Source organism: Manis javanica, chromosome 16, assembly GCF_040802235.1.
Source record: "Manis javanica isolate MJ-LG chromosome 16, MJ_LKY, whole genome shotgun sequence".
NCBI classification, from domain to species: Eukaryota; Metazoa; Chordata; class Mammalia; order Pholidota; family Manidae; genus Manis; species Manis javanica.
Genome location: NC_133171.1, coordinates 33,226,709 through 33,250,210, shown reverse-complemented (window position 1 = coordinate 33,250,210; position 23,502 = coordinate 33,226,709). Strand labels below are relative to the sequence as shown.

At 37.2% G+C, this 23,502-nt stretch overlaps 1 protein-coding gene across 2 annotated transcripts in view; it reads right to left on the bottom strand.

Moving 5' to 3' along the window:
• Nucleotides 1–2,727: 2,727 nt before the first annotated feature.
• The window catches only part of KHDRBS2 (KH RNA binding domain containing, signal transduction associated 2), a 536,095-nt gene continuing 515,320 nt past the window's right edge, over nucleotides 2,728–23,502 (bottom strand). Inside the window, exons 9-11 of one of the 2 annotated variants that reach the window (XR_005056018.2) lie at nucleotides 6,295–6,468; nucleotides 4,308–4,367; nucleotides 2,728–3,772 (exon numbers count right to left, since the gene is read on the bottom strand). Coding sequence is in view for 1 of the 2 variants with exons in the window: in XM_036998403.2 (XP_036854298.2) it covers nucleotides 6,371–6,468 (98 nt within the window). In the remaining variant the exon portion in view is untranslated. Of the gene's footprint in view, nucleotides 3,773–4,307; nucleotides 4,368–5,276; nucleotides 6,469–23,502 lie in introns of those variants that run through there. The other variant, XM_036998403.2, reaches the window with a different exon arrangement.

The following is a 23,502-nucleotide window of genomic DNA, read 5'->3' as shown; positions in this document are numbered from 1 at the left end:
GCTACAAAGGACTAGTCATGATTTAAAACAAATGTGGGATACCTTCATCTACAATTTTCTGTTATGGAATCAGAACTTCTGAAAGAATGAACACATTTGAGGAAGTTCAAAGTAAGGATGCCCTTCACCTTAAAATACAGTATCATATCTTATTTTTTTAAGTCAATATTCCTCATATGGCTACAGAATAGAAATTATGCTAAAACTACTTGAGGTTTTAGATTCCCCTTTAATCAAATTCATTCAAAGTTGGGAATCACTATAGCCTTCTGGAAAATGTGTGGGTTATCAAACTTTAAATACTAGCTTTGCTGTATGTTAGCAGTGTGACATTAGTTAAACCTCCAGACGTCTACTTCCTCATCTGTCTAATGGGGTTAATTGTACATCCTTTCCAAGCTTGTTGTAAGGATTATAGATCTTTCATGTAAGATTTTATGTGAAAAGTTCAGTTCCTTGCCTAGCAGGTATGCTCAGAAAACACATTATTATTATTATTATTGCTATTAATACTATACCCACACACTGAATATAAATCATGTAACCAATTTAGCTTGCAAATTATTATATGATTGGATATTTTCAATCATGAGCTACATAATGTTTTGCAGTAAAAATTTAAAACTGCGCATGGAAATTTTAAGAGTGGCAAACAGATGGAGTTTCCAGTAAACACTGAAACTCATTTGATACTGAAACTGATATTTTATATTCAGCCAACTCGTGTCCTGATCCCTGTTCTCTATGTCCTAAGAAAAAACAAATTACAAGCTCCTCTACTACATTAATCAAGAAACATAGACATAGAATGAAAGAGAATGTTATGTAAAGTGTTATATGTTTAAGGGGCATTTGAGGTTTTCAAAATACCCGACTATGTATTTTTCAGTGAAGAACTATAGGCATAACAGTAAAATTTTAATAATATAGCTTAAAAACTATTGGCTTCAAAAGAGTTAATGAAACTTTAAGTATGTCATTCTGTGGCACATTTATTTTAAAACTATTAGTGCTTTAATTGTTAAGCTAAATGGCCTTAGTTCCATTAACATATTGAAAGTATTATAAATAAGACCTAAAAGCACTATTTGGTCTCTAAAATGGCATCAAATTAATTCTGATTTAATCGTACTTAGTATTGAAAAACTTTTTGTTGTATAAATATTAGCAGGCATAAAGACTGTCTTACTTATTAAGGTTATTATTCCTATTTAAAATACTTTTTTTAGTGCCTAAGCTCACTAGTTTTGGTGTGTTGGTGAGTTCCCAGTTGTCAAAAGGCTATCAGTATACCAAGAGTTAACAGCAGTATCTGAACAAACATATGGAACATGCACATGGATAACTTCAAACTACACTTAGACGGAATGCACTGTAATTTAAAAACCTTAATTTGCCATGCAAATTATGCTTTGCACAAGGTGAATGTCAGACATGAGAATGTTTGCACAGACAGTGGCTGTGGAACTGGCAAGGTACCTCTTCTGCCATATTTGGGAACAAGCACTTTGCAGTTAGTGAAAGCAACACATGACGTCATGAAGGGAGGGAGGTGGGAGCCAGTGTCGCTGTCTGACCCTGGCATGAGGAGAAGGCACCTTCCGACGGGCAGATGTTCGTCAGGGCCACTCCGGACAGTTTTCATTCTATCAGAATTCTATCCACTATTCTATTCCCCATTCTATCCACTAATTTAAGGAAATTCTCATTCCCTGTCGCCAGAGAAACCTGCTGTATTTGCATCTAATTACTGGGAGTCAGGGAAAGCATGCATTAAATGACTGCAATGTAGATATAATTACAGTTTTCTATACCTCCACTTGATTTCACTCTGAAGTCCTCAGACTGCCAAGTGGAGAAAAATAATCTCAGCCAGTTCAGATTAACTTTAGTCAGGAGTTCTTCTGCCAACTCAGGGCTTTATTTTTTCCCTCTTTTTCCTGGGTTAGATTTACATCCTGGAGGTGCTGAGGGCGGGGGGCAGCTGATCGGCTCACCTTTCCACATAAGTGTCCACTGGCACATGGCGTCCTGGTCAGTGTCGGTGCACGCTCATACTACTGCAGACCCCCTGCCCTCCTGGACAGGCAGCTGTGCGTGCGGCTCTCCCTGCCACAGCGGCTCCCCTCGTGCGGACCTGGAGAATCATTCTGTAGGAACGCTCTCCTGCCGGATGGCACCTGGAACACACCAGTGTCGGGGAACTCGGAGAACCCGCTGCCTCCCCAGGCTCCACTTTGGACAAAGGTGCCCTCTGTGCTCCCAACCCGTTGAGGCTTTTACTGGATAAATGATGTTGTGCACAGGACTGTTCTCAAGGCCACGCTAATATCTCACAATATTAGCTTAGATATTACTGCTGCTTGCGCTTTCTTCTCAGCCTGGATCTATCATCTCACAGACACATGGAGGCAGGTGGATGGGAGTCTTTTGTTTATTTATTTATTTGGGTGGGAGTCTTTTACGTCTTCTATTAACACATAAACTTTATGTCCCACTTAAAGCCTACTCGAAATGCAGGTTTTTGAAACTCAAAATTCCCTTTCTCACCCATCCGTGTGTTTGGGCTTTAAGAATGCTTACATTTAATTTTAGCAGTCAAGAATGGTCTGTTGTTCAGCCCTGGTGTTTCTGTGGTGGCAACCCTGCTCCAGTTAATGTACTCGGTGATCCCGTCTGACCAGTGAGAAAGCCACAGGTTTATAAAGTAACAACAGCAAGAATGAAATAATTACAATGGACACAAAAGCATATTGATCAATATATCAAAATAGTAATAAACTGTGGCTGGCTCCTCTTTCATCGCTTTACAACACCAAGCCTATGTCTGGAAAGGATCCAAGGAGAACAGTACACAGAATAGCTGAATTAGAGATTGCTTCTGTGCTTGTTTTATAAAAACAATATTTTTTACGAGTCAAATCAGATGTAGACTCCTACTGATAAGTAAAATCTCATAACTGCATCCTCTGTAACTTTTAATTCTATTTCACGTCTTAACAAAGGGACTAGATTAGCCAAAGCACATTTAGTATTAAATAGTTATTTTAACAGTTTGAATTTTAGAAAAGCCTCAGATGAAGAGGCCCTTGGTAATTATAAAACTGACTAACTGTGAGTTTTGCCCTGCTTTCTTGGGATAGTTTCCTTTAGAATAATAGCTCTGATCTGTTACTTCGAACCAACAGTGTCTTCTTTTTATTTTCCCCATAACATCCAAACAATTTAACGTAGCGCTCAGGGACAACTGTGACCTGAGTCACCCCCCCATTCCGAGGCGCTGCTTGGGCTCTGCGCCTTCATGAACCGGGCCCTCAGGACCTGCTGACCTGCTGCTTTCCTCTCAAACACTTTCTGGACTCTGCGAACTGACCCAGCCTGTTCCCTTTGTGGGTGGGGGAGGGCGCTCCCTCCCTCCTCGTGAGCAGCCTACCTCTCTGTCTCCACGGGTCCCCTGGGCTGTGCCCTCCCTCCCGTCACCAGTTGTCTCCAGGCTTCAGACTCTGGCACTTGTGTGAGGTTACCCTGTGTTACAGATATATGTGTAGTAAAAAAGGACCAGACCCAGAAGAAGAAAACCTGGGTTTTACCCCTGTTTCAGATGTTGCGGCAAGGCCGTTTCACTTCTCTGAGCATCAGGTCAGTCTGTGCATCTCAAAACTGCCTTTGCATTCAATTTCAGCCTGAGACTTATTGGTTAAAGTTTTCAACTCCTTGAGCACAGATATCAAGTTTCAAATTCCAATAGTGCTTTGTACTGAGTAAATATTTGCTGCATCAAATAGGAAGATGAAAAACAAGAAGTTTATTGATAAATCCGGTGGGGGATGTACAGTAATCTCAGTTATTTTACTGGACTACATAAGCATTAATGTTAATAAGCATTATATCATTGAAAGGGAGTGGGCGAGGGGTTGGGTATGAGGTTCCCTTCTCCATCCCCTCCTCCTCAGCCAACAATTATGATTTCCTCTCTTATATATGCAGAGTAAAAGTGTTAATATTCTTTTTGCACAATTAAGGAGAGGCAATATGTAGTAGTTCCTAGCAAAGAAAAAGGCTGACAATTAACTGCTAATTCACATTTAATTTGACAAGCTTCTGCATAAGCTCAGAAACCCTTGCCAGGCAAATACCAAATTAGATCACTTTATTTCAAAGAAGATAAGAATAACTCACTTTCTTGACAACAGTCTAAACCTTTTCAGTATTTCAACACGTGGCATTTGGTGTTGTAGCTCACTGTCATGGCTTCATGTTGGTAAAAAATATCTATTTATTTCAGGGAAGATAAAAAATAAGCTTACCTCTCTATCCTTAGCCCATCACATCTGCTATTCAATTATGTGCTCTTTGCTTGTGGGTACCTGAAATAGTGAGAAAGAATAACAAAGAAAGAAAATTAAATATAACTCATCAGCATTTTGTAAAAGGCAAAATATTTATAGTTTTAACTGATGACAGACACACACTTCATAAAACTATTAGCATGCAACTCCAGCTGCAAAAACTGAACAGCAATATGCCTAAGCTGGTTAGCAGCAAAAAAGTAAACCAATCACATCGACAAAAAGCCACCATAAACAAAAAAATTGTATTTAAAAGATCCACAGTTTTGGGATTCATCCCTAGCATCGAGTCTTTCACTTTCTTTTTCCACCAAAATTTAGATTACATTTGATGTTAGCAAGAGTTGCATTACTATTATTGTTAATTTTAGATCTGTTTATTACCTTGAGGGTTATATATTGTCAAATAATTTTGGTGCCTCTAGTTAATGTTAATTAGTTGTTTTAATATCCTATAGACCTATTTGTTATGTTTTTGTAGGTTTACTTTTTTAACTATCAGGAACTTAATAACTGAGAATATTTAACATTCCTGTTGCATAGGCAAAATTACAGAGTTACTGTTAGTGTTACCTGTTTAACGTTTAGTCATCCTTTGAGTCCTGCGACATATTTCCTTAATAATCATCAGCCATCAAGTCTGATAGTCTCAAAAGAAATATCAGCCCTCTAAACTGCCTTCAAGGGCGGTGATATTTAGCACTGAAAATTACAAATAAAGTTTTTGAGGTTGAATAGCAACAACTGGCCAGTGACACTGATGATTTGTTTGTCAAAACAAATTGTTATAAACTACGCAAATGAAGTCCACGCACTCCTTTGAGTGAAAACAATAAAGTGAATCTACGCAATGCTTACATGTTGGATGGGATATTTAATGTGCGGGGAAACTCAAAGGTTGAAGAACTAGGCATTTAGACAGTGGTAAGTGGTAATCTTACCTCTTTATACTCCATTACTCTTTCTCACGAGAGTCATGCTATGCAAACAAGTCAATCAGAATTTGTGTTTAGCAAGATAAAGCTTAGAGGATAGTTTAAAATCCATTTATTATTCTAAATCCACTTTGTTCCATTAACATGTTATACATTAGTGTTTACTAACCATGATTCATGTAACAGTTTAGTTTGTTAACTTTTAAATTATTTAACAACCATAAGTTATTAATACACTTTTTTAAGTATTACACAAATATCTTAAAACAGGCTTGGGTTCATTTTTGTAATTTTTAAATAGAAAACATTTTAGGCATCTCTTGAAGAAGAAATAAAGCAGGCATTTAAAGCTAGAAAACAAGTAATTCCAAATTTAGTTTTTACAAAAGTTTTCAGCTTTATTGACAAATTATGGCAAACATATTTGACAAATTGTGGTTCCTATTTAGAGAAGCTTACACATGGAACTTTATGTGTGTGTTTTTTTTCTTTTTTAACAAATACAGGTTAAAACACTGAACAAATTCAGTTAGCTACATACATACAGTAGCTGCTTGTTTTCAACTCCATTAAAACAGCATTTAAAATTAAATTTACAAACTTAATATCGAACATCTTTGTCTAACTAACAGATATTAAAAGACAGGTTAAAACATCTTATCTACAACTTTATTATCAGCTAGTTCAAAAATCATATTACAGTCTTTTATCAACCCTAAACAAAGCTTTTGCTAGTTGATCGAGACTCAAAATCTTTTAACAGATTCATGCTCTTACTTGGAAAAAAAAGAAAGAAGAAAAAAATATTACACACAACAATGAAAACAACCGAGAGAATATCATCCTACTGAATGGTTTATAGACAGTGCTTGCCAATGTCTTTTTTAGTCCGTGTTGTAAAATTATACTAGTGTCAAGGTCACGCCAACAGTATGGGGGGAAATACAAGAGATATATTGGAGTAATCATGAGCAGTTATCCCTAGAATAGAAAAAAAAAAGGACTATTACTTGTCTTTTTGCTGTTTATGTGGAGACCACTGGCTATCGACTGTCTTTGAGGTGAGGTCACGGGTGAGGAGGACCTTCAATATCTACCATAGGGGTGCTCCCTGTATGCTCCTCTGGCTGCCCTTGGCGGTGGCGCCTTGAGGCTGGAGCGGGTCGTGACCCATTCTTCTGGTGCTGGGAACAAGAGAGAGACGGTAACATGCACGTGGCTTTGCAGTTTTCAAAAACAGTCATTTAAGCTGCAAGAGTTGACTGAGATAAATCGAATAAAAACATCTCAACACTGAGGGCTAAAAAAGCCTTACTACCTTTACCACAGGGACATCATCTCCAAAAAGTACATATTCTGAAATGCAGCCACTTGGAATTAAACTTTGAGGACATTGTTCAAAGAAAAGAAAGTCAAAGTCCTTGGGTTAACTCCATATTTCTGTAAATGTTTTGTGTCACAAAATAGAAACAGGAGAACCAGTGTAAACCACTCCTCATTTACTCCTTTAGGCAGAAATTGGATATAGGAGACCAGTGGTTCTTAGCCCTTGATTGACTTGAGAACCACATGGGAGCCTTAAAACAAAACAAAAACAAAAATTGGCTGTTCTCTGTCTCCCAAGTGAAATGATTAGAAAACTACAGGTGGGACCTAGGATTTGGTATTTTCCGATGCTTCCCTAGATGTTCCTTATATGGTTTCGGGTTGAGATCCATAGTGCTAAACTGTCCTGGACAAAGTTCGTGAGATACAAGCAGGATATGGAGTACATTTAAGCAGTAAAATGAATGAAGAAAAAGTCTCATATCAGTCTTTTCAAATGAACAACTTGGAAAGTAAAGAGGTATTAGTACATTAGGAAAACTCATTTCCCAATTAATCAGATTTCTAGGAACCTCAGTGTTTTGGAACCTAACGAAAAAGCAACACCCAAGCCATGGAGCCTTTGAATACTGTGGAAAATAGCCTTTGTAAAGTCTATGTATCCAGAAGGGCAATGTGGCCCTCCTTCAAAGGGCCAGGGTCTTAATATGGGTTTATGGTGGCTTCTCATGTGACTCCCGAAACTAAGTGTTCTGGGTCTTCAATCAGAATTCAGTAGGGAGCAGATTTCATGCACGGGGCTGTGGTGGGAGGAAGCACAGACTTGGAAAAGAGATTACTAGAAAGGGACATGCTGACATTGATAGTTGCTTTTAACAGCTGGTGGTATTGGACATATCAGCTGGAAAATCCATCCTGTTTTATTATTGTTTTTAATAGAAGGATGTACCACATTTTACTTCATTTGTTCTGGAGTGTTAGAGACCCCTGGACTGCAGTCTGATTCTTGGGCTTTATAAGCTGAGATAACATAGGTTTCAAGTTGTCCCAGGGAGTGGATGTACCGGATCCTTTCTCAGATGCTGACTGTTAATGGTAGATTCTGCAAAACTGTTGAACAACCATGAGCAGAGTGACAGCAGAATCTGCCACTTCTACCCCCAGACTTGTCAGAAGATTTGAACTGGCACAATCCCAGGTACTTGCTACTGACCACATGATTGTTTAGTAAGAGCTCATTGACCGGGCTGTACCTGACCTTTTCTGAAGCTCTAGAGAAGTTATTTAATGGGCTAAACCTTTCATTTCCTGACTATTGCCTCAGATTCAAATGGGGAGTGTCACTGTTCAGTGCTAAATTTCCAGTGCCTAAAAAAAGACAAACTAAAACAAAAAATACAGTGCCTGCTAGGGCTCAAATACAATGAAGGACTGCATTAATGAAAAGATGAATGAATGAGTACTTGTAGGAATTGTGGCAGAAACAGTTTCCAATGACAACCTTAAAAACAGTAACAAGCAAGTTGAAGAAATTTGATGTTAATTTTAAAAGCTCTGTAATTAATTTTAAAAGCTCTAAAAACCTTATATATTTGTTTTAAAGATAGGCTTCTTACTCTAAAGGGTTAATTAGCTAAGTGCCCAAAGTATTTTACTACTGGATTCAGTGAAACAACCATAGTGGACCCCATTTCAAAAAAGTGTAAGAACTTGTTTCATTGCCCAAAAATGTGCTCTTCTTTAATTCTCTGTGTGCATGAGAATTAAGATGTTCTTTCCTCCTTACTGAAGGCTAGGAAAATGTGAAGTACTGTTGGTTCACAATATCTGTAACCAGAGAGGTAGCCAAAATAACTTCCCACCCAGGTGAAAAGTGAATTTCAGATTTTTTAAACATTGCTTACCATTACCAGAACAAATCAAGGATTTATTTTACTTATTTCATGTTTTCAGTAATAGTTGTGAAGTGAGATCAGGAAAAGTATATTTCTATTTGTGCCAAATTTCCTTGGTCTACATATTTCCTATTATCAGAATGTTGATATATATACAAGTGTTTACAATCACCACATGATAATACAAGTCCGTTTCTTTCAGTGAAGTTATGGTTTTTGGAATCTGGAGTGGAGAGCAGTGACTCAATGAATACTTTCCTTTGTTATATACAGTGTGTCACTGAGCCTTATATGGTCAGCCAGGCCTCTCATTGCTTATCGGGGCCCTTGGATTTCTTCACTGTAAGTATCAGAGATAGACATGGTTCTTAGGAATCCAAAGAGATTCAAATGTGAGTCTATCGTGGAATCTTGCACATGGAAAAGACCCAAATATAAGAAGAGATAAATCATTATAAGGGTTTAATTGATATCAGGTTCTTGTTCACGGAGTAGAAGAATGAACTTAGCAAACACTCAAGGTAGGAGAGCCAGGAAGAGGCTTTTACAAAGAAATAAAGTGAGAGGAAGGGACAAGAGAGCCCTTGGTGGTGTGTTGTCTAGGGGATTTAGAGGCAGTTGAGGATTTTCAAGAATGGGGGTAAAGGGATAGGGGTGCAGACATGTTGAGTGGTCCCAGAATGCTCATTTTTTATGAGTAACAGAAGAAATTTGCTGCTCTGATTCCTTCTCAGGATAGCAGCTTCCCTCTGGGAGCATATCAACTAAGACTGCCTGCCCTGCCCCCAAGGTGGGTTGGGCTGTTGTCTTTTTACTAAAGAGTGTGTTTAAGAATCTTACTTCTTAACTTCTTGGGCTGTTTATAGCTGCACTTGCTTACCAAATTAATCTTTTGCCCAGGTTGCAGATTACTTGATTAAGGTTAGAGAAGGAAAAATAGCATATAGGTAAAGTTAAAAATAAGCTGGGCCTTTTAGCAGGCTAAGATAAATTTTACAATGTCATGACCTAATTGACACAGTGAAGGCATGGGCTATGCTGAGATACTTTTCCTTATCTGAGGAACAAACATTCCAGGCTGCTCCTGGCCTTTTGAACTTTAACTGATTTCACTGAAGAATCTTTGTATTTCTAGTTTGGTATCTTTACCCTAGAGAATTAGCATGACTCTGACTTTGTGTAATGCTTAACACAGAGTTTCGATAGGGACTCCTTTGCACATTCTTACATTCTTCAGGCTGTAATTATCTTGCTTTGCTCTTTTCTGGAGGCCCTCAGCCTACTACTCTGCCGAAAAGCATGGTTCCTGTCTCATCATGATGGGAAATCTGTAAAATTGGACGTTATAAATGTCCAGGAATGGAGTTAGGATTTGTCTGTCTTTTTGGGTTTTGATTATTCTTCAGACAAGGTAAATTTAAAATATTTTACAGCTTCATACAAATTTTGGAGTCCTGGACAATTGTTCTATTCCCATGATGTGGTCCAGAATGTCATTTAAACAAATCATGGCAGACAATGAAATTTAGAATCCTTTTTCTGTGTGTGTGCTTTTGGAAAATGACAGAGGAAGTAAGAGTTAAGAGGCTCTCAAGATTAGGAGCATTGTCACGTGAGAAGCACTAGTTAGACTGCATGTGAATGAGCAAATAGATGGTAAATTCATCCTTGGAGAAGGTAGAAAATAGCTGTCTGCCATGTCAAAGTTACTGGAATGGTTTACAGAATTTGGGATCTGGAAATAGCAAATGAGGGCATGAGAAACAGAGCTTGGGTGACTTGATCAAATTCCCACCATTTCTAGGCTCCCCAGTACAGATTTTAAGGCACCAGATAGTATATGAAATAAGGAGGGAGGGGCCCAATAAAGCACCAAATATATATATATTTTTTTCTTTTCTATAATGAAGGTCTCCTATGTGCCAGTCATTGTACTAAGCCCTGCATATAGGGATGGTTTAAGGTGACTTAAGGGGCCCAAACTAACACAAAGGAAAACTAACATGAACTTTCACAGATTATCATACAATTATAATTGATACGTGAAGAAAGTCCAGGGAGAAGCATAAAGGACGGAGCTACCAACTTCTGTCATTCAAGTGAACTTGGATTGATCTCTAACATTTAATTATCTCGAAGAAGTAATTTTCTGAGCAAATGTACAGCTTAACTAAGAATTCAGGTGCTGTTTTACCTAGTTAAGAGAACTCCCTGTCTTTAAAGACTCTTCTGTATTAATTATTTTATATCAGCTGGCCTTATTTCTTAATCTGGATTCTAAAATCTATGAGAGGAGAGACCAATGGTGGCAGACAGACCCATAGTAAGGACACCATAAATATTTGTAAGCTACATGTTGATATGTTAGTAAGTGAAAAAGGAATTTTAAATGAGTTATGCAGAGTAAGTAAAACAGGTCTCTTATTCAGAAACATACAGTTAGCAATTCGGTCACAGTGCTGTGGATATTTGCAATGTATCAATATTTCTTTTAAAAATGACTCCACTTCTGTTTTTATCTCTCAGATTTTTTTTTTACCAAGTTGAGTTAGCTTTTACAGAATTCCGCAGAGTGTATGTCCATTACATGCTGATAAGTATCGTTGAGGAACATTTTACTGTGATGAAGGGGTGTCGATGACCCAGGTAACTCCTCTGCTGCATTAAATGCTACTCTAGTGGCTTCAAGAGCTCCTGCATCTCAAATACTCTGCTCTCAGCAGCATCAGCCCCATGAAGTGGTGTGCATTTCTCATGCTCTCACTCCAGCTGTGGGACCAGCTACGTTGGGGTGCAGACTGGGAAAGAATGGTCTTGATGGTTCCTAATTCACAAAACTATAGTTCCAAAGATACTATAAACATTGAGGTCCTTGGGGCGAAAATGAAACATAGGAACAAGGCGCTAATTTAGGGAAGTAAGCATTATTTAAGTGCCTGGAAAGGAAACTTTTAATGTTTTTCTTTCTGGAAGTAGGTTTAAATGCCACCTTCAGAGTACATTAATGTTAGCGATCAGTTAGAAAGGATATAGGATGTCTTGGGACTACTGAGTGCACAGCTCTATGCTCGCACTCTCCGAGACCTCCAGAGCTAGCTATTTATATTTCTGAGAAGTGAAAAAGAATCTCAAAAACATTTTTTAACTCACAACATGAAAGGACTGGTCCTGCTGTTTCTATATGGTACATTGTAAACCAATATGCGAAAACCGCAACTAAAGTAAGAAATCCTAATTAATCTCTATTATTACAAGCCTCTAGTGTCTAGTTTTCCAATCACATAAGAACATTACAGCAAGGTTGGTTAAAATTCACCCTGGTTCTGACCTACTCCATTTGTAGGTGTCAAATTGTTGATCTCTCTGAGGAATATCATTCTATTTAAAAGCATCATTCAAGTATATACTTATATCTTGTTTCATAGGAATTTAATCCCAAAGATATGTGTCAGGTTAGATGTTTTGTTGTAACTCACTATAATAATAATAATGTCCATTTTCTTCACTTAATTTTTAAATACCTATCCTATTTTAAAAAATGGAGCTACTTACTACCATCACATCCACACAGGATTAGGCATTTTATGTATATTGTTAACAAATACTCTGGATTTTCTGGGTAGGTCAGTGCAAATGTTGTCTTCCTTTTAAGAATGGGAAACTATAGCTCAGAAAGTACAGTTGCTGGGGAGACTCAATTTTTATTTATAATTATCTCATCATCTTTCCACCACCCTTTTCATCTGAAAGAAGCTGCTGACTTCCACTCCCTTTTTCCTTTCCTTTTCTTGCCTAGAAAGTAAGACTTAATTTCTTTTAATCCCCTTGGATTGTATAATAATTGGTGGTTCTAATAACAAACAAACAATTACAAACATGGGTGAGATGGTAGCTTGAATTTTGTTAAGCGGAACGCTGGCTGCTTGAACTCTTTGTTAAGGGGCAGATCGAGGTGTTCACTCATGCAAAGGGGAGGCGGGGTTATCTGCTCTGCTCTGAGCATTTTACAATCTTAATGGAATGTTGGAACCTAGTGGCTCAACCATTTCATCCACACAATTTGTACCGCCACTATTTGTAAGTGCAGAGTTTATTGTTTTAAACTGCAGAGGGCAAAATGGAATAGTACCAAAGGAGAAATACAGATGGCCAGCATCTGTTCTTACAGGTGAACACAGTGAATGATGTTCCAAGAAAAGTTACCTTTCAGTTCACCATCAGTTGGGCTCCCAGGAAATCCACTCAGCTGCTGGGAAGCATTTGCAGCTTTTATCAGTGTGTCCAATTTTTAATTAGATGTTCCTTGTTAGAAAAAAGTAACCCTTGGAATAGTATAATGTATTATTATATGTATGTGTATGTGTATATACACACATCCCTATTTGTGTGTGTGTGTGTGTGTGTGTGTGTGTGTGTGTGTATACACTCCCTATTCTCCTGTACCTTCTATTCAGAGGAACTTTCCAAGTACAACTGATTAAGCTTATCCAACTGCCCTTGCAGCACACTCAAGATCAAGTCCAAATTCCTTAGCAAGGAATTCCGTGCAAGCCCTAACATGATCTGACCCCTGACTTCATTTTAGACAACTGGAGTTGTTGACTTTGGTGATTATCTAGAACAAGTACTCTGCTGTAGTCACTGAAAAAATGTCTTGGGTCTTGAAACACAGCGAGTGTTGTTGGCAAGGTTAAGGTTTTACAATCCTCTCTCAAAAGGAAAGTAGTCTTATTCTTGCATGAAAATAGACAATTAAGGGAAGGAATTAGTAGAACAGACCAATTTAAGGCTTCACGTGCATAAGACCCAAACTTTAGATACCTGTTAAATTTTGGCAAATGAATGATTTCACTTCGCTTAATATGTTACGAAAACAGCTTACATTTTCCTTAACAATTAGTAAATGTTTACAGAGTATCTTTTTTTGGTTGCTTTTTTTTTGACTCATCTTAAGAATGATGATGATAATTTCTGGTAGTGATCCCACAAACCGGAGATGGGCTGGGTTTTGGGATTTTTGAAGGCCTGCTTTTGCCTACTTGGGAACTTGTCCTAAATCCCAACATTTTCCTCAAAAGCAGTAAGATTCATTTCAGTCTTCGAAGCAGTGCTTATAATTCAAGTCCCTATGTGGCTTTTGAAAAGTAAGTGCTTCCAATTGTTTACCTGACGCATGAAACAGATAACAACTCTGAAGTCCAAACTTGACATAAACGACAAATATGACTGTTCAAAGTGTGGTACATGCTGAAAATATGAATGGGTAAATTAGGGGAGACACTTGATAAATAGATGAGTAATCTGTGATGGGTTAATTATAGACATTTTTGAGGGTGAAATTCTGAAATACACCTGGAGCCCAGCTAGTTGGTGCTTGAAATTTCTCCATTAACAGTAATTTGGCTCAGTGGGATGTGGGTCTGTGGCCATGGCTGGGTTTTATAACCTGGGAATTAAATCCTCTTCCAGTTTATTTTTTCATATGGTATGGAAATCCTAGGGCCATTTTTCTTAACCTTTCTTCATTTTTATACATTTCCTTGTTTAGTACTCCCAAATTTACTTTGGGTATATACCTAATTTCTAAATTCTAGCATCATTTCACAATTTTATTTTCTGTGGCTCAGCTTATTTGAATTTCTGCCGTTTCTAATTATGACCTCCAGGAGGATAAAAAAAAAAGTTCAACAAAGTAGAGGCTACACCAAGAATAGCATTTCAAGTAGTGTGGCTTTTGCAGTGAGTGATTTTACAGGCTTCTATGTCCCTGGGCAAGACCACCATGACTTGGAATGTGAGGAACAATCCCTGGAATTCAAATATTCTTTGATGAGTATAACACTCCTTGGTGGTGGTGGTGGTGGTTTTTAAATTGTCCACTCTGATTAGCTCCTTTCCTACACATTTTATACATTATTGTATTTAATAATAACTTAATGCTGTGTGTACTATTTCATTTGTAATTATCATCCATTGATGACTGACATTACCTATGAGTTAAAATTTAAACTTATTTGTGACTCTTGTTGTATACTATCTTGCAGCTGTTGAATAAAAAGACTCAGTTTTTTAAAATAAGGGTACATCTGTCTTCTCCCTTTGAAGTTAAGGGCTTATCTAAGTAAAAAGGAGATAAAGAATCTAGTTACAGAAAGGATTTGCAAAATGGTAGGTACAGAATAATAATGGTGAAGTGATAATTGGACATAATGTAAAAATGTTTTCTGACTCCAGTTTAAAAAACACTCCACTATTGTCAAATAAAATCCTGAATCAATGAAAAGCCTGTGGAATTCAGCCATATATTTAAAATGTGCATAAGGAGTTTATGAGAAACAGTGGAGGAAAGAATAAGAATGATATAAATAATATTTAATAATTCTCAAATAATTCCAATATTGTCTTTAGTTCAGTCAAGAAGGTAGTCTTGGTGTTATGGTTTAATACACAGAGAGACTGAATTTGTAGTTAATTGACTGCCTTACTCCCCCCACATCTGTCACTGACAACAGAAATGAACCCCGAGTGTATCCACCAACGAACGTCAAGTTACAGGAGTTACAGAAAATTAGGCTGTAAGCTCAGCAAGCATTGGCCTGGCCTTTTGACCAATTCCATCTCTCTGCCTCGCCTCAGCATGCCTCTGCCGTCCTTCCCACGCCGGTGTTCATCTCATTGTCTGTGTGACAGAGATTTTGGCTCGCCTTTGCCCTTGGATACTGTGAGGTGCCCTCTAAACTCTGCAATTTACTGGAGTAACTGGAGCGTTAACTCATGATGTGTTCCTCCGACCACACCTGCTAGTTTATGTTGACGAGATGACTCAGGATGCGGGTGGTCATGCCAGAAAGACCAACTATGAGATCAGAGGGTTTAGGTTTTGCCCAGGTGATGTCAGCCCAACCTGGAGAGGAGAGGGGGCTGGAGATGGAGATGGTTCAAGCAGTAATGCCTTCTCAATGAAACTAACACCAACTCTGGACACTGAGGTGTGCACAAGCTTTTCTGGCTGGCAGTACCTTGTGCGTTGTTACACATCATTGTGCCAGGAGGATAATGCAGCCCTGAAGATTCTGAAAGCTTTATCTTTGGGATGTTCCCTGACCTTGCCCTGTGTCTCCCTTTGCCTGGTTTTTTCTTTTTCTTTGCTATAAAAAAAACTACTTGTAAATATAGCACTTTTCTTAGTTTTGTGAGTCATTCTGGCGAATTATCAAACCTGAGGGGGTAATGGAAACCTCCAAATTTGTTGCCAGCTGCTCAGAAGTGAGGGGAGTCTGGGGGTAAAGTGAGGGCAGTTTTGTGAAGAACTGTGCCCTTAACTTGTGAAGTTTGGTCTAACTTGGCACCCACCCTAGTCACTGGTTTGCGGTCCCTGGTTTTCTCAGCAGCCTGAATCTTATTAGCCCTTTGTCCATGGTTGGACTTATCCCTGCTATCCTTGCTGGAGCCTCCAAATTCCAAAAGCTTCCTGGGGTATCAGGCTATTGCCTGCCTGCTGCATTCTCCTGAATACGGGACTTCTCCTGAGACCTTCCAGGACAACTGCCGGCTCTGAGACTGTCCTCACTACTGTAGCTTTGTTTCTGCGTTTGTTTTTCCTGGCACATCTTGTTACCAGCTGAGCTAAAGGTTTGACAAGGTACAAATATGATTAAGTAATTTGTTCAATATGAAAAGATATCGATTATAAGTCATCAATAATTATATTTTCAGCTGGGATACTTTTTCAGCAATCCATATATATCAGTTCCCACTGAGTCGTTCAATAAATTATGACGTTTTGATAAATGGGTATAGCACATTCATCTCAGAACAATGTATCTTAGTCTATTTTTAATCCATGCCCTCATTTAATAAACATAAAATTCTTCTCAAACTCTAGAAATTCTGTAAAGACCCCCTAAGGTGGCATGTCTCTTGGATATATATATATATATATATATATATATATACACATATATATATATATTTTTAGCTGCTGTATTTTCATGTGGGCAAGAAAATGTTTTCTGAGCTTTATATTCTGCATTTTGCACTTTGTGTTTCAAAACAGTTCCTTTTTTGCACATTCTGAATATAAATCTGTATCATATTGAATATGCTTTTTTGACAAGATCTGTTCACCTCAAGATTCTGACAATAAATTGCTCAACTCTCCCTCCACCCCAGTTAAAATGATTGCACCATTAACTTGACAAAAAACAAAGTGATAAAAGAACATTCCTAGGGCTTGTTTTATTGTCTCAGTAAGAGAGTTGTTAGATACATATGGTCTATAATTTTTTGTGGACTCTACCTGTTGAGTACATTTTAGACAAAGTCAAAGTTTTGATTTAACTGTTCAACACACAGTTGTCCAAAAGGGGATGAAGTTTTATTTTCCATTATTTAAACTTACACTCTTTATAAAGTGAATTTTAAATGTCTCATTGTAGGACATGATATTTGGTTATAAAATCCCTGCTGTTCTAAAAGTGGCCTGTATATACCTTGTGTGTGACTTTCAAAATTGTAAATTCCAGGCATAGTTTTGAGTATTTACAATAACATCATAGACTACTCTTCATCTCTTCATCATTTTCTCATGTATGTATCTTAAGTGAAATTTATTCTCAATCTTAGCTTTCAGGAGGACCGACCACCTAGGAAGGTTTTAAACTGATGTCCAGGTCTTATCTAATGATTACAGTAGAGCTGATCTGGGGTGGTTACTGGACATGGGTAGTTTTTCAGAATTCACCAGGTGATTCTAAAATGTGTAACTGAGGTTAAGAATCTCTGATCTAAAGTACTGAAAAGTAGGTTCCAGTGTTGCCTAAAACTGTTGAATTCAGAAGTGCATAATTCAAAACAAAATGAAAACTGTAAATACATCTAATTTAAAATTAGCAATGCAAGCAATGAATTAGTGGTGTACTTTTTTATTATTTCTTGCCAACATAATCCACATTTATTGTCAAGACTAGTTATATTAAATATGTACTCATTGCATAGAAAATTAGCTGCTGCTTAAGGTGATTTTACAACTGAATTTTAAAATACTTTAGAAGCACAATTCTATTGTCCTACCAGCTGAAAATAAAGTTTAAAAATCCATATTTAAAGTTAAATTGAATGAATCACAGTGATATTTTTCTCAATTGCCTATCGTAACAGCTCCAATACTAATAAATCCTAGGAGAAATTAATTGTTTGTATACATTAGTTTTTAAAACGACTGATAAAATCCTTGCCCATAATAAGAAAACTCATCTTCACTTGTAAAGTCAATTTCCTTAAATTTATATTTCTATTTACTATTAAAAATGGACAGCCTTTGTTCTTAAATCACATGGCTGACATGATTGCCAGTTAGCTTCATTTTCCTTTGCTGTTTTCACAGATTAATCAGAGCAGGTCCTATTTTCACACTAGGAGAATAATCATCCAGTTCCTCAACACAGAATGCATACATTTTTGTTCTGCAATCGTCTTGAAGTGAGGTACTCAAACGCCTGAGAATATGGCACAAAAACTCTTTTTGCTTTCATTCATTTCAAGAGAGTGTATTAATATTATCCTCCTTGCTTCCCCACAGCTGTCATCTAAAATGCCACTAAAGAATAGATGCATAATTAGCTTTTCAGTTCGTACATTAAGTAATTTTAATAAACAGTTCTTTTCTCTGAGAAGAGAATATTGCTGTCCATTCTTAGCTGTCAGTCTCAGAGAGAATTTCGAGGGTTTTTCTTATGTGAAGCACTGCTTAGCCAAGCTGTTCTATGCACTGAATTTAAAATGCACCCTTATTGAATTATAAGCTATTCAAACTTATCCAGAACAATTATAGTGACTCTGATGAATTAGGAAATATTCTTAAAATGCAGAAACTGATTTGGAATTCCTGTAAGTGAAGTATTCATGTACTAAAAATAAAACCAAGCTATCAGAAATTTAATATTTAAATATTAATTTAATAATTATTTAACATCAATGAAATATTTAATAAATATTAATGCATTAAGTATTAAATAATGTAAAAATAAAATAAACATTGTATTTTAACATTAATATTTATTTAAAGATTTAATATTTAAAATTTTATATTTACATTGCTGCAAGACAAATAGTTTAATATTTAATATTAAATTGTATGCAGATGTCTTGAATAATTTAATTGCAATGAAGCCCAAAACGATACATGATTTTCTCTGAAGTCAACATATTTGCTACTCAACATGAATTACGGGCTAAAAGGGACAAGTAAAATTTCAGTCTGGTGGTACACAAAACACAATGTATGAAGATTCTAAGTGAGTGTCACACTGAATGATTGGATTTTTACTTCTTGTGGTTTATTTCAAACCATTTTTCAAGGAATCCTCAATGAGATTCTATCTGTGAATCTTGCATACAGGACTCAATTATTTTGGAGAGCATTTCTTTTTCCTCTCCTGACCTTTGCTTGCCCCAAGTTCTTTCCACCCATGTGAGCAGGACAGAAGGGAGTCTGGGGCAACTGACTTGAGAGGCTGCTAACAACTGACTGTTGCCAGGCAACTGGAATTGGGGCTGTTCATTTTATAACAAGACAGGCATTGCGCTGGGGTTTAGTATCGGTACCCGCGATACAACCACAATGTAACAGGAAGGAATTACTAACTCAGAATGGAAGCGAATGAGTACTTGGAGAGATACAAGATTTACATTTTGGAATAAATGTCATCGATTTAAAAGACTGTGCCACAGTTCATCCAAGATAAGCTATAAATGGATTCTAATATGTGAGGTAAGAAAAATTAATGAAAGCACATCAGTCTCTGTTTTACATGAGTGTGTCCTCAGATCCCTGTTCCACATGTGTATTTAAATTTTATCATCTGCCCATTTGGATATGGTGGGATGAGCAACGTATTAGCAAGAATCCTGTACTTGAACCTCCCTCAGCATAATAACCTAATGCCAAAACCTGAGGCATATGCTGCATATTAATGTAATTAGGCTTCAAAGTTACGATGCTGGGTTCTTACTGCTTTTCATCATTTGACCTCGTCGTTCCTCCATTGTCTATATTAAGATATGGGAGCATGAGAAGTCTCAAGATCTAAATTCCATAACCATATGGATTGACTTGCAAGTATTTTCTTTATTTCCTGGTTATACCAATGGAGTGTCCCCTTTTAGCTGAACATAATAATGCTTAAGTCTGAAAGCACTTGTGAAAATGAATTTTGTCAAGGTATAATCCTAATGATTAAGAGCTAAAAAAAAAAACCCTTTTTTATGATAGGAAAATCTTAAAATAATTTTTATAAAGCAGTCTGTGTGTTCTCTTAAATAAAATGTGTATCATGATGGATTACAAAATAGCTACAGTATGTAACAAAAAGAATGAAGAACTACATTAGTGTAGTTCAGGGTGATTTAAATTTCCTTCTTTTTTTTAACCTAAACTTTATTTAAAAATGTGTATTATTTTTAGTGTAAGAAAAAAATAACATTTTTAAAATTAATCGGACCTAGGCATCTGCTTAGATTTCTAAACACCTGTTTAATCATAAATAATTTTAAAATAAATAAATTAAAAATCTAAAAATGAATGAATAAAAAACATAAAAATATAAAATTAATGTGACATGTGCATCATTTAAAACATAGGTGCTTTTATTCAGAATTCCCTGACCCCTATTCTGTCACCTAATGTGTACCACTGATGGGTCACAGTGAGCCGAGGGGATTATGGGACAGTGGGATGGGAGCTGCTGGAATCCTGGCTTGTGAGCAGCCTTCTTCGACTCCACTGTGCACGTGTATCATTTTCCATGGGATCTGCGTCATGCAGAAAGGTCGCAATGCGCTGGCTAGATTTCTTTGCCTTGGGCCCTGGAATATCATTTCCTGACCCCAACAAAATAAGTCAATAAAGTCTGTCCTGAATAATTATCCTTCTGGCATGAAAATCACGATGCGCTTCCCAAATCAGAATGCATAAAGAGTTGACATGTCCACATTTTCAAAGAGTAAAAACACCTTGAACAGGAAGTGTATTCTGGAACTAATGCTTGCTTAATAATGTCAGAAAATGACAACAGATCCTACCATCCAAAGAAAAGGTCACGGCCTGAGAAGCACTCTATTTTTAGGCATGTGTGTATCTAATCTTTCAGTATGAAGAATATGGCTGATCTGGCTGAAATATGAGTTAACAAAATAGCTAAAGAAAACATATTAAACAAAAATTCCTGCCTGAGATCTTTCTTACTCTGTCCACTCAAATCACTTTCTGCATTTTCCTCATTACTTTGTTACAAATATCTATTAAAAAGAGGGTAACTGCTTTCTGTGCAGGAAATTGCTTGTTGGTAAATTGTAGTTTGACCCAGAATTGAATCTAGTGCTTATGGGCAGGTGTGGCTTCTAAAGCAAAGGGTGTTGTCTCTGGACTATGCTGAACCAGAAGAACCAAACGACAAAAAGCAGCGTCAGAATCCATAGGTTACAGAGGTGAGCATGTCTTCTGATCCTGGCTCCTGTACCTCCACTAGAAGTTCTGAGAAGTAATTGTTTACATTCACACCCTTTCCTCTGTTGCCTTACCTGGTACTGACATTTTAAATGCGAATGATTGAGGAACAGAAATCTTATCTCTTATAACTACACAGCTGGTATCATCAAAGTCATCCCTGTCACTAATTTCAGGGCATGTAATTCTGTAAAGGAAGGCTCATAGATGTGATTTTACTCAAATTGATGTGCCAAGTATAAAATACATGACTGTATTTTGCAGATGAAAATTCCATTTTAAAAAGAGTGATTTATAAATAATAGTATATCCTGTCATTAGCATGTAAGCTTCAAGAGGTTGTTCACTGTAGTATCTCTAGAACTGAGAACATGTTAGACATTAAATAAATATTTGTTACATGAGCAATGTTCTCTGACCTTCTATTTGTATTGCATGGTTTATGATCTGGTACAATTGTTTACTTGTAGCCATACATCTCTCAGCAGTAGACAACAGGAACCAGGGAAACTCAATGTCTATTGTGTATACTGTCATATTCCCAGAGCCCAGCAATACCTCTGTGTACAAAGTTGAGTGAATTAAAGAAGAGACCATGTTGTGTCTTATTATCTATCATCCTCAGTAATTAGCCACACAAAGCGTGTGGCTTGATTCTTATGTGATTAAGAATGTGCTTGGAACATGGAGATATATTTATTGCCACGTCGAATGTAGAGAATGCCGCGGTGTTCACTGCAGATGCTCTGGGATACTAGGCAATCTCTAGGCTCAGCCTGGCTACCCACCCACCTGATGTGGCTTTGGAGAAGGCTGCAGCTGTGGATGCTATTGTTCACGTCAAACACCATATAATGCCTTTGACTCCCTCCTTCCAATGAGAGAAAAATATAGAGTACAAAATGAAAGCTGCATTTTCCATGGCAGCTCACCAGTTGAGCCAGACCTCTGTAAGTTTGTCCATTACCTCTTTTTTTCTGTGAAATAACTTCTGAAAATAGTTTTAGGTTGTTTTGGAGAACATCCCTATCTCTCACAGCAGCAGAAGGTTAGGTCAATCTGGTGCTGAAGAATCCAGAGGAGGAAGGTGAGCCTAATGATCATTTGGGATTAATTATCTTTTTCCTATAAAATACTGTTGGGGACCTTCCTCCCCTTAGATTAGTGGGACAGCATCTGTCAGGATGCAGAGAAATCTCACTAAGTGAAATATCCTTCCATCAAAACAAACTCAGGTTTCAAGTCCCAGATCCTTTTTTTCCCGTATACTGCATGAGTCTAACGGGGATTAGATTATACAGATATCCATAGAATGCTTAATGAGGGTTATTTCCGTAATCTCTAGTCGTCATTCTCAATGGCTCGGTACAGAGTCGTAATAGGTAGTCCATGTGCGGTAGCAATTCATAGCACCCCAAACACTGATGAGTCTATCAGAAGTTTGGCCTCACATCTGGTACTCTCACCTTGATTTAACCTCTGTTGTTCAGTCCCCTCATTATAAAAAGGAGATTAAAAACTCTTAATATTCCTCTTTATCACAAAGAAATAAATGAGAAAATATATGTAAGTAATTATCTTATGAATGGCAGCCATTGTGGTGGTGATTTTTTATTTCTGTTTATACCTCTGAGCTCAGCCTCATGATATTCTACCCAGAGAAGTGAGTCGATTTGGTGGCTCTGGTTCCAAGGGAGTGCGATTCCTCCTCTCCTAGTGACACCTGGACCTCCCCTTCTTCATCCAGACGGAGCACACGCCTTCATCATGTGGAGCCGCACATACAGGCAGCATTCACCATCTCCCCATGAAGAGGAACAGAGTGGCCTTGGTATTATTTTAATAAAAATCTGGGACTGGAAACATTTAACTGAGCGTTATTTCTCAAAGTGGTCAACTGGTGATGTGCATAGGTGTTTTAAGGAACCAGAATCTATCTATTATATATCACAGACACTCAATAAATCTTACTGAACTGAATTATAATTAATTTTAAGTGGTATTTTAATTAAACAATGTAGTTTTGAAATTAATTCATCTTATAGACTGGCTATTAATTCTTAAGAGCCAAACATTATTTGGCAGTTTAAAGAACTAGTTACACTATAAAAAAAAATACATTGAAACCTGCAGTTTCTGCCCTTAATAGTTTTAAAATAATTTAACTCTGATGATTTTTGCGACAGCAAGGAAGACACAGCATTATCATCCAATCAATGACCTAGACAATGGACACAGTGAAATATATGAAACACTATCCAGAATGTTCACAGTTGCTGTTGAAAATGATCTATGATTGTGATTAATTGCTTTTGAAATTTTGATCAGAATTGATCTGTACAATTTTCTGGCACTGGCTCTGTACGTCAATTCTCACTCTGGAATTACATAAATCAATTTAGTCTGGACTTCTGTAAAAACTGGGGGGAGAAAGAGAGAAGTAATTTCTGAGTTGTCAGTGACTGATGGATGCTCTGATTTCACAGTTTTAG